The sequence below is a fragment of the Rhipicephalus microplus genome, chromosome 7 (assembly GCF_043290135.1).
Source record: "Rhipicephalus microplus isolate Deutch F79 chromosome 7, USDA_Rmic, whole genome shotgun sequence".
NCBI classification, from domain to species: domain Eukaryota; kingdom Metazoa; phylum Arthropoda; class Arachnida; order Ixodida; family Ixodidae; genus Rhipicephalus; species Rhipicephalus microplus.
In genome coordinates this window covers 100,344,378-100,356,528 of record NC_134706.1, presented here as the reverse complement: position 1 = coordinate 100,356,528, position 12,151 = coordinate 100,344,378, and the positions used below count along the sequence as shown (strand labels likewise).

The 12,151-nt window shown below is 44.4% G+C and overlaps 1 protein-coding gene across 2 annotated transcripts; it reads right to left on the bottom strand.

The window, feature by feature from the left end:
* Positions 1-536: 536 nt before the first annotated feature.
* LOC142767026 (uncharacterized) lies at positions 537-11,901 on the bottom strand. 2 transcript variants are annotated; one of them, XM_075868240.1, is made up of 5 exons: positions 11,738-11,901; positions 6,463-6,517; positions 4,226-4,314; positions 902-1,061; positions 537-804 (listed from the first exon to the last, which is right to left on the bottom strand). In XM_075868240.1, the coding sequence occupies exons 1-5, from the start codon at positions 11,882-11,884 to the stop codon at positions 743-745; spliced, it is 513 nt and encodes a 170-aa protein (XP_075724355.1). In that variant the 5' UTR covers positions 11,885-11,901; the 3' UTR covers positions 537-742. The 2 variants fall into 2 exon arrangements, with proteins under 2 accessions (XP_075724355.1, XP_075724356.1); XM_075868241.1 differs by having other exon boundaries at positions 6,463-6,525; positions 11,738-11,838.
* Between the last annotated feature and the right edge of the window lie 250 nt (positions 11,902-12,151).

Sequence of the window (12,151 nt, the reverse complement as noted above, 5' to 3'; positions counted from 1 at the left end):
TTATGTAACCATTATTAGTAGGGAATTTTTCTTACCGGAAGATTTAAACAATATGCCTCGATGACCCGCTCTTGTAGCTTTGCAGCCCTGTATACTTGGGGCAACAGAAAATTGAATGCTGAGAACTGAAAGCAGTTACTCGATCTATTTCATCTTTTATACCTCATTCCCTTTGCTAACACTAGAAGTGTAGTTTATTTTTTTACCAATTTATCTTTTGCAATAGCGAGTGCTTTATTTGGTACTGGTATTTGGTACAGCAGATCAAAAAAAGTCGTTAGGAAGTAAATGTTGAAAGCGTATGTCCCCCACTTGCAATCCCCACATATGTCCCCCACATGGTAATAGAGAATATTCATAGTTTAGAGCATTTTTTTGTAACTAAAACATGGTGATGGTGCTTCCGAATCAGCATAAGCTAGCCGAACAGTGCACCACCGACACTCTGCAGACTATTTATTCTTTGATTTTTTTATTTATTTGGTACAACAAAAAATGTATACATTGAAAAAAATATATACACAACTAAAAAAGGCCCGCTCTACTGCAGGTCAGGTTGCGTTGGGGGCACAGTGACAGTGGTGCTGTCAAGGCCCTGGCTGCTGTGGCTGGGCAGGAAGCCAGCTGCCGCGAGCAGCCGATAATCTGCACACTGAGAGTGGAGATCATCGGGCTGCTCCACAACAAATGCTTCTCTGCAGCGCCGCTTCCTGCCCCCACAGCGATCACCAGACCCTGGCAGTCACCTCTTAATAAAGTTGAGGGCCTCCGCTTGGTCGCACCCTGCTTTTTGGCCGATGACATCTGCATACAAGAACAGAAATACCAAAGTACACATGAACCACTGCAGTACAGAGAATACACAAGGGTACACACACATAAAACAATGAACAAGTCTAACCTGTCACTAATCTACAGAGCCTCAGCTTCACAAAGGCCCTTTTCCCTTTTCTGCCATGAAGGCTGTACAGCACTTGCACGTCATGTGCCAATACAGCCTTCATGACATTCACACCAATTTCTCGGAGGCCACGTCCCCCAATCTGCAGGAGGTGCTTGCGCTGTAAAAAAATGCAAGAAGCATAGATGGGGTAAACGCAACAGCACATCGAAATGTTTTCATGATAAAAATCTGCAAGAGGACACTGAAAACAACAACTTGAATTTTTGGGCATCACAACATTGCATTGTTTTTTTACGCTAACTTCAACTCACTTGACCTAAAATGGTTATCACATCAGCCCTCTCACACTCAGTGTGAGAACCTTTCAGAGTCCTTCTCTGAATGCAGTTTCGCTGTTATGAAATCAAATACAACACTGTTATAACCCTTAATAAATATTGATTCTAGCTATGAAATAGTATAATTACTTTGTTCAGTGCTCAAATTCCAATACACGTTTCTTCAAGGTTACAATGTCTTTGCCTGAATGTTGACTAGGAGTAGCTTCTACAGGTGAAAATCGATAAAATATGTGGAATTCAAAAAGAAGCTTGGACATGTTTTTAATCAATGCATTGTAAGCAGAGCACAACAAGATAAACGAACATGATCAAGGCGTACTAAGAGGCAACCTTAGAGCGACCAAATCTTGGTCATAGATGAAACTGATAGAAAAATAAAGGTCGCACTAGATGGTCGCACCATTTGCTATTTATATTTTTATGTGATAGCCAACAAAGAGGCATGTCGCTATAGAAATCTCATCACAATAAACAAATGTGCATTTTTATTCACACTGCGAAATTGGGTGCATGTTAGATTTTTAAAAAAGTAAGAAATCGGCTAACACAAAGCAGGGTGAACTGTAGCTCAAAGTAGAGAGAGCCGCAGCGGACACGAAATAGGGTGATAAATAAACAAAATTGCTGAATGTCTGTTTTAAGCAGGCTATTGCTAGTCACTGCCCATCAAACACACGATGCCGCCTACATCGTCTGCTAGCTTAGGACAGTTCACTCGGACTTCACAGACTATAGTAAATACAGTCGAATCTCATTATTTCCAACACACTTAATTCGAACTGACGCTGTGGTCCTATCAAAGCTATACCACGCTCCGAAAATGCTCTCAGCACCCCGCCCAATCCTGCTGTGGCACTTCAGACACCTCATGGCTGTGCTTGAAGAAGAAAATGAAGAAAAGGAAAGAAAAGACTGCGGTGGAATGTTTGCCAAATGCCAATCTGCGACATTCCTGTGCCCCGCTTCGGCTTTTTCCGTCCCTGCCACGTAGAGACCCTTCACCTCTTAACACTGTGCATGAAGAGAAAGAGGGAAAAAAAAGCTGTCGCAGAGAGTTGGCTCTCTCATGCCGATCTGCAACGCGTCGGTGCCACGCTTCCCTGTTTTTCGTTCCTGCTGTGTAGAGACTCTTCTCCTTTCAACACCGCGCATGAAGAGAGAGAGAAAAAAAAAAGCTGCTGCGGAGTGTTTCTCTCTCGAATGCCGATCTGCTTTTCTCCAGGTGGAGACGCTCCTCCATTCTCATCATGTGCTGGCCACGCTCCGGCTGCAGCGCAGATGGTAACAGTGGAAACACAGTTGTCTTCGAAGAGTGTCAGCACTGGACATTGCCGCGCGCAACTTCTTTTGCCAGGAGAATACTGAAGCCAAAGTACAAATGCTTTGCAAACTGCACGCAAAACTTGTTGACTCGTTGCAAGGCCAACGTGTACAGACATGTATTGACTACTTTAATTATTGACGGATGTCCTGTAATTTGTGAATAAAACTTCTCCATGCACATGCATCACTGCATGGTGAGCCCTCCGCTCGTTTACTGTATTTACTCTATTCTACCGCGCCCTCGATTGTAACGCGCGCCCGGTTTCCACGACAAAAAAAAAAACAACTAAGACATCGGTTGCAACGCGCACCCTTTTTTCTCGTTGGCCCGCTTGATCACACCACTCGCGAAAACGACTCTTTTTGAGAGCGTCTTCCGTTTAAATATGAAGTACGGGGGAAGCTTATGCCTATCTGACGTGCAACAGAGCATTGCTGTCACTCTAGTTTTACCGTGGCCTGATGTCAGTACACTAACTTGCTTCGCCCCCTTCTCCTAGACCGTTGTGGTGCCACGCATGTCGAAGTAAAGAGGCGTGTGATCGGCATTCCCGATTTGCCCAAGCAGGTAGCCGTTGTTATGCCGCAAGTTTAGGAGGAACCTCTGAAGACTCTGAAGCTTTTCTTCGTACTCCTCCGGCAACTTCCGGCATATGCCCGTTCGCCTTCGGAGGGAAAAGCCTTTTCTCTTCATAAAGTTCGTTAGCCAGCACCTGCTCGCTTTAAAATGGCTCTGCATTAGCCCTTTTTCTAAGGCTAACTGCATAGTCTGCACTTGGAGCAGTTCAGTCGTCACGGGCCTCTGTGCCGCTCACTGCTTAATCACATACTCGCCGAGCAGCTTTTCAATTTGTGGAAACCGACCCTGCTGTGGTCCACTGAAGCCTTTGCGTGAATCTTTGCTGTCGACAATATTCTGCTTTTGTTTCCGCCAGTCCCGCACGCACGTTTCGAGAACTCCGAATGACCGCGATGCGGCCCGATTTCTGTCCGTTCCGGCACACGCGACGACTTTTCTTTTAGAAGCAGCATTGTGGTGCACTGGTCGAGTTTTTGGAGTCGGCCCTACCATGTCGTCGATGCTAATGTACTACAAGATGACGAACTCCTCAGCACACGTATGAAGGGCCACGCATGGGAAACACATAGGCAGAAATGACCGACGCGCCATGCTGACGCACGTAGGGGGCGGCCATATTGTAAGTGACGATGGCAATAGAATGACCACATTCTTTTTTTTGTTCGTACTCGATTCTAACGCACATGCGATTTATGAACTCTCTTAACCGGAAAAAAGGTGCGTGTTAGATTCAAGTAATTACGGTAACTTTCATTATTTTGAACTTCTTTTAATTTGAACAAATTTTCTGGCCTCTTTGAGTACGAATTATTCATATTCGACTGTAGTACAGTGGCTCATGAGATAACCTGACTAGTTTGTTTCCCGAAACACAGTATCTTAAAGCAGTACTAAATTTCTGCATGTTACATAGGCATATAAAAATCAAGAAATATACACCAAAGCCGCAGCCATAGCTTTACTCTGCACAGCTGCCTCTGCTGCCTCCACTTCTCCAATTGTACTAGCAGGCAGCCGGGGAAGGTCAGAGGGGCGCTGTGCTGGCTGGGCGTGCTGAGGCACGGACAAGAGCCGTACCTTGTGCTTCAGCTGTCGCACCTCCTGCAGAACCTCTCTCTGTTGCTGCCGGATGCCAAGTTGGATCCGCAGGATCCGTAGCAATAGAGCTGAAACATACAAGAGTACATACCATATTTACTCGCACAATTTGCATCCTCACATAATTTGCTCACCAGTATAATTAGCCAGCCTGCTTTACTACAAGAAACGTTTTGCTCGCATACTTTGCCCTCCCCAACCAGCCCGAGCCACCTTGCCAGCACACACACAGACACATTTGACTTCATGATGCTCTGGTCAGGCACATCTCTTGTCGAGCACGCGAGTGCAGTCTTACAAAAAATTGACTGAGTGCAAGGTCCCTTCTTCCATGAACTTTTATGCTTTCCCTAGAATATCGAACTTGAAAACTGAAACCTGTTTATGTGTAGTCCGAAATGCCTAAAGGTTTGCCTCCTATCTTCCCACCTCTTCCACGGCAAGAATGTATTCCCGAGACACAGCACATATGTTGAACGCGTGCAAGGACCTGTCACATCAACTAGATTAGGCAGGTTTTCGCACTCATTTTTTTTTTCGGTTTCGCCATCTGGCCATTGCGTTTTTACCGTTTCTTGTGATAGGCTACAATAATTATATACGAGGCAGATTGCTGTTATAAAGCTTACCAAAGAAAACTGAAACCGTGCTACCGCTAAGCACATCAGCGTGGAGTTCTTGGACATGCAATATTTAGTATGAGAGCCAGCAGAAGAGTGCGTTGAATAAGACTTAGCATAGAAGCTTGGGTGTGTTGGTTAGATATCGGAGGGAACACAACGCAATAGAAGACTGGGACAAGGAATGGACACACACACACATGAAGGGCGACACACACAGCACTGTGTTGGCATCGCGCTTCCTTGTCTGCATTTTACTTTACGTTCGGTTCCCGACAATTATTGGAGAGTACTTATGTTCTCTGGTATAACCCTGTCGTGGAAACTGGTTTTTGTGAGCACTGTTCGGAAGAACTTCAAGAAAATGGGGGCATTTGAACAGGCTTAGCAAACAAATGACAATACGCTTTGAGACAGCTGTGACAGCGCCTGCAACATATATTCCCAGTTGAGCTTTTAGGCCAGCGATTCCTAGTAGCTTCGCACATGACCTGATTGACAAAAAAAGTACACATAATACGCGAGTATATACCGCATTTGACTCTGTAGCTTTGATGAACCAGGCAGATACACAAATTTATCCAAAACTCCATTGATTCTGTTGCAAAATTATTCAACAAACAAATTGCGATGTTATCCATGTTACTATACGATTGTGGCACTTTACCATTGCAGCTTTCCAGGAGGCACACATAGTGCAGCGTTAGTTCACCACTCGCAGTTAATTGTATGCAGTAGGTTGCTCACAGCAACTGACTGCATGCAATGGTGAACATCTTGCATGCTTGCACCGCTGTTTCAGCATGCTGGCTGCTTCCCATACGGCTATCAATTGATGTTCACAAAATTGGGAAGATGAAGAAAGACTACACAGTGCCCTCTGGCCACCCTATACTCCAAACCTCCAGCCAACAAACAAACAAAAGAAACAGAAGTATGCAAATGAATATTATTCCTAATGCAGCTGGAATGGAGTGTAGTTTTCACCAATTCTGTGTGTTAAGTCAATATGGAGTGAGTTAACTCCAATAAGTAGCTTTTCTCATAACAGTGTTCACTCTATTGTAACACAAGGAGTGACTTCATAGCATCTAGAAGGAAAAATAGAATCTTCAGTATTTGATAGAAATGTGAGGCTCTACCTTAAAACAACAATAAGCTGGAAAAAGAACTCATTACATTCGAAAAAAAAAGGTAGCACAGTTGATCCCCTTTACAAGAGACACTGATGTAACAGACAAACGGGGATAAGAGGCACCAGTGTGCAGGCTGACATTTGGCCCATCATGCATCAGGCACTCCGTAGATGCGCCTGTGCAGCCGGGAGCCCTGCAGTCAAGCATGCTGAGCAAGACTGTTGACCACTGTACAATGACACATTGCCACAAAATTTCAAAACTTCATTTCAGACTTCTGCAAAAGCTTCTTACACTCTTGCATAATTTTTGCACAAGCTTCTCTCATTCTTGCGTGATTTTCGTCAGAACATATAAGTGTTGGAAGTTGTATGTCCCCAAAAACTTGCACAATACAAATAGCATACATTAAAGTCTATCACTTAATACGTGCATCGTGTAACAATGAAAGGAAACTCACGCATGGTTTGCTCCGAGCCTTCCCCGTGCGGTGCCTCCTTGAGCCTTGGAGAGCACTGTACAGCTAGAGCAAAGTAGCATCAATGCATTGTTAATGGCAGGTTAACAAGACAACAAAACTAACCCCCATATTCATAAACGCTCCCCGACTCGACTTTCACCCTTCACTTGACAGAGTTGAACACTGTGCCGCTGCTCGTTTGAAAGCGACGCTGCGCTACTGGAGAATCACAGCAGATTATTGCTGACATGCAGCAATTTTCTCTGCTTAGAGACGGCGCTCCCATCAGCCATCTCAAGTGAAGGTGAAGCGTTGAGTGGAGGGACGTTCTAGAATACGGGGGTAAGATTTGTTGCAAGAACACTACAATAGACACACTTAATTTTTACACTTCATCTATATTGTACAGCTACACACATTCTGCATCCTTATAATGCAACATATACATACAGGCTTATAAAGTAAACACTGTAGGCTGCTCAAATAACACCTACACAAAAAAATTACCCAAAAGTGGCCTTGCGCAAAGTACTTTTATTTGAAACTCACAAAACTTTTGCGGTGATGGAGAATAAATAAGACAGGTTACGCTTGGAGGCACATGAGACCTTCGCAGCTTTCATAAAGTACAAAAAACAATATGGTATGTGTGTGTGTATGTACGCATGAAGCTTCAGCTTTTACATACGGTTTTTTGAAAGAATCGACTATGAATTTTATGGCACCTGTGTCCTTCAGCGCAATTGAAAGCCTGCTGATCAGTGTGTGCAATTGTGGAATAGTTACATAGAAAATGGCGTGAAACACCTAAAATCAAATTTTTCTAGCCAGGAAATATGCAGCTGTGTATACACAACACATGCTGCAAACAGTGGGAGGTGACCACAAGAGTGATTTGAGTGTAAGCGGCAGTATTCCGCATTCATGCACCCCGCCATTTTCAACTGTTGCCCAAAAGCAGCACCACTTCAGCGTGCTACTTTTTTTTTACATCATAAACAGCTCGGAATACAGCGAGGATGAATACAACATATGCAATTAAATTTTGAGCACTATTTATGGTGCGCATGATTGATTGATTGATATGTGTGGTTTAACGTCCCAAAACCACTATATGATTATGATAGACGCCGTAGTGGAGGGCTCCGGAAATTTAGACCACCTGGGGTTCTTTAACGTGCACCTAAATCTGAGCACGCGGGCCTACAACATTCCCGCCTCCATCGGAAATGCAGCCCCCGCAGCCGGGATTCGAACCAGCGCCCTGCGGGTCAGCAGCCGAGTACCTTAGCCACTAGACCACCGCGGCGGGGATGGTGCGCACGAAAAAAAAAATAGGCCTTAGTACAACGACGAATTCATAATTTGCCTTCACGGACCTTCTGTTAGGCTGCACCACATACAGATTTTTTGTGGCTTTCAAAAGAGATTTGAAAAAAAAAATAATAACCGTGTTTACTCTCGTCATGAGTGCACTCACTAAGTCACCCTCATTTCAGTCGCCAAAATTTTGAATTTTTTTTTCTTCCACATATTAAACACACACCTTACGTTCATCCGCTGAAGTCCCACGCCCCCCCCCCCCCTTGCCGCCTTCGCTCGCTGCCACGTGCCATTTTATTTTTGTTTCTATTTGTTCACGGAACGTCCCCTGTCTTATTTAATTATCTCTTGTAACATATGTGGCATTATCTTGTTCCCGAGGTGCCACAGGTGCTCTGCTATGTAGATGCACCATTAAACTAGTATTTTTGATCAACTGTGCATTTCTGATGTTTACCTTGCATGTACGTAAAACTGGCATGCTTCTTGATCTACGATACACATGTGGCTTGTCTCACTTTGAAGGAAAAGTTAGCATACAATGGTGTAAATGCTTAGAATTTGAAATATTGAGGCAGCAGCACACCGGAGATGATCATATGGTAAAGCAACAAGTGCTGCCTTATTACTGGCAAGTTGTCACTTATATGTACAAATAAATTTTGCGAGCTAAAAAAGTACAAAAGCACAGCGAGGCTATGATGTGGTTCAACCTGTGGATTCGCTTCATTTATCACGCCATATGATGAACCTTCCTTTGGTAAAACTGCTCAGATAAGAAAAAAGTTTGCTGTCCAATACAGCAACTCTACAAAGTGTGCACGTGCATCTCGCAGCGCCTTTTCGTCACTTCCGAAATGCGCCACCAACATGCCCGGGCACCAACCGAATCTATCGCCTACAACTGCCATGTTGTCTCCTCGTGCTTGCACCTGTTTAGTTTTGCCTCACGATGCAGGTTTGAGAAATTATGAGCTGCTAGTGAGGCAAGTTGATTTAGTAGTCCACGCAGAGGGAGCAGAGCTTAGGGTGTTTCTTCGCTGAAAGTTATAACCTGAAATTGAGAACGCACATTCCGATTTTCCTAAAAGTACCAGCGTATTTGGCTGGTGCAGATTAACAAAAGCTACTTGAAGAAACTGCAATATTTGCATCTTCAGGTGCAACTTCATTACGGGTAAGTGCCATAGCCAAGTATTTACCTGCAAACAGATATAGCTTACCAAGATACTGCACATACAAACTTGTCCGCAGTTAAAATCATGATGGCGAGGAAGGCGGTTAAAATCGTGATGGCGATCGCGGAGATTTGGTATTGCATTGAAACAAACTATAAAGAATGGGAAACAATATTAGTTCACTTTGAAGTATAGCCGATCGGTTCAAGTTGGGCGTCAGGATTTTTTTCAATTAGTCAATTAATTCTATACACAGTCGCTATCATGTTCAGTGACGCCACTGTACATTAGCGTACAACAAAAGCAAAATACAAAGTGAAAAGTGTGTTAAAGCATACATGAAAAATAAAGTGATGACTGGCATTACCGCGGCACACATCACGCAAAGTCGCTATCTGCCTTGTATAATATTTTCCTCGACTATTTCCACAAATTGCAATCAAAGAGGCTCAAGCTCGCCCCGCCGCGGTGGTCTAGTGGCTAAGGTACTCGGCTGCTGACCCGCAGGGCGCGGGTTCGAATCCCGGCTGCGGTGGCTGCATTTCCGATGGAGGCGGAAATGTTGTAGGCCCGTGTGCTCAGATTTGAGTGCCCGTTAAAGAACCTCAGGTGGTCAAAATTTCCGGAGCCCTCCACTACGGCGTCTCTCATAATCATATAGTGGTTTTGGGACGTTAAACCCCACATATCAATCAGAGGCTCAAGCTCAACATCAGCACTGTTTAAAACACTTGAAGGGGGGGGGGGGCATTGCTACTTTGGTGGCGTTGGCCGTGACAATATATTCATAATATTATATCTCTTGTAAACTTGCCTAGCTCTGCACGACTAGTTTTCGATGGGAGCAGCTGCGCTTCGCACATACACTCTTAAAATTGCGGCTCAAGAGACTTTGAGCTTTCACTTGTTTTTGGGCCAGGCAATGTGTAGTGAAAGCAAGATAATAGGCCCTCATAGGTTGTGGCGGGCAGCCGGTGTACGCCGTGGCTGGTATATGTGTCGCACATCTTGATTATCTGGTCTTGTATCGAGTGAACGAGCGAGGCCTTCCTAATCCAATGAGCTCGTTAAAGTAAGACAACAAAAAACCACAATGCTTCCACATCGTTCACAGCAACAGACGACGAGCCCCCAACAAACCGCACTGCAGCACGTGAACTGCCGTAGGTACCCAGGGAGTTACCCGGGCATGGCGGGAGAGGGCGACAATGGCAGAAGTGACATCACAAGAACACTATGTATAAAGGGGACATTTAAACACTTTTTTCCCCATTTTTAAACTTCGTGCACTGTTCTGTCACAATTTATAGCTCAGAATAGTTGTATTTTGAAAAGGGCACTAATTCATAAGCCCAATGGTTCAAGGATGGGTGCATTTAGGGGGCCCATTCTACATTTTACTTATGCCCTTCAAGAACTTGCTTACAGGGGGGCCAAAGTCCTGTTTCAGAAAGAACACGCTAGTGCGTGGCCAGCAGTCCGTCAAGCATTAGTGCTGGTGAGATTTGGAAATGCAGCGCATGAGCATCCTCATCTGGTACTTCTCTGCTCATGCTCTCGGGGCTTATTGCGAGGCACGGTCCTTCGCACTTTTCATTTTCACACTGTAAATCAACTGATACCAACTCTGCCTTCCATTATTTAATGAACCAATATTTCATGGTCACGAGGACGAGCTTAAATTGTTTGCTACATCAGACCTGAACAGCATTTTGAGTCATCAAAACTTGCTAGTTGCAGCGAGCATTATGCGAAAAATATGATGTGCTTTACGGTGACAACTTGCAAAACACTGCAGCAATGATTAAAATCATGCATTTTTTGTGCTCACAGGAAATCCCTAAAGCAGGAGGCACTGGGCTAGATAAATTGCGCAGCTAAAATACGGATGCGCTTTCCAATGCTGTCATGCGTACAGGCGGAGAAATGGCAGACAAAACTGGGCGCACCCCGATTTTATGCGCATGCGTCCCATTCACAAGCCTCGCTGCCAGTTAGCACCACATGGCTCACTGTCCATGAGCTCGCTTGTTTCCTGTAACAGTGGACCATACGGTACACCTATTTAAAAACGAGGATAGAATGTATATAATGCAGCTCTGATGAAACCATGACGATGTGTTGCTGATGAAATCTGGAACTCTAGTTAGTACCCTTAATGTTAACCAGCCGACCGACTAGCAAAAAGATTTGCGACTGAAATGATGGCATCTACACCTGCCCTTAAAGGGACACTGAACAAAGTTTTTGCTGCTAAGATTTTCAGCCAAAGCAAAAGATTGGGCTATGAAATTCATAGACAATAATAATTTCAAGCAGAAACTACGAAAACATACTGAATTTAATGAGCCTTTTACAAAATGCCGCGTCTAGCTCTTAGACACGGCGTTTTCTAAAAGGTCGCGACATTTATTTTTCAAGTTTTTTTTTGTTATTCAAGACAAATCTACGGTGCATTGTTCACAGAAAGCAAAATTGCCTCGGTAAGATTTCTTTGCGAGCAGCTTACTAATTTTAAGGCAGGCGCGTTGATTCGTGAACTGAAGGATGCGAGGGATCGATCTTGCCTGCTAATGGTTAGGCGACAAAGGCTTTACCTCATGTCCTGGTGTAGCTAAGTCACGCAAATGGAGCAGAAAATGTGCATTATCATTGATTTCACCTAAATATCACACGTATGTGACTTATTGCCGGTGACAGGTGATCAGGATGAAGTCGACAAGTTGCAAATCTGAACAAGAATTCACTCGAATGAAGAACCAACCTATACTCACGTGCACGGTGAAGTCGAACACGTCGTCCGTCAATGTTGTCGCTGATGCCCGAAGGAAAAGAGAAGAGGACAAGCGACGGGGTCGTCTCTTTCTATAAAGTCGGCGGAACTGCCAGAACGGCCAACACAAAAGGCAACGGGTTGACATTCCTCCATCTGGGCATCAGACGCTCCACCCGGGCATGCAGCTGCTACTGGTTCTACAGTATACTATCCTCTTTCCCGTGCCTCTTCCCGACATTGCAGTGTTGCTGCCATTCTCGCGAACCTTTTTAAATTAAAGCACGCAATCATGTATTATCGTGCGCCATACTAAACTTAAAAACAGTGCGCCGGTACATGAGATCACGAAGCGCGGTCCACGCCATCACAAGAGCAATTAGAGAAATGAAACAAAGAAAACAAAAATGTATAA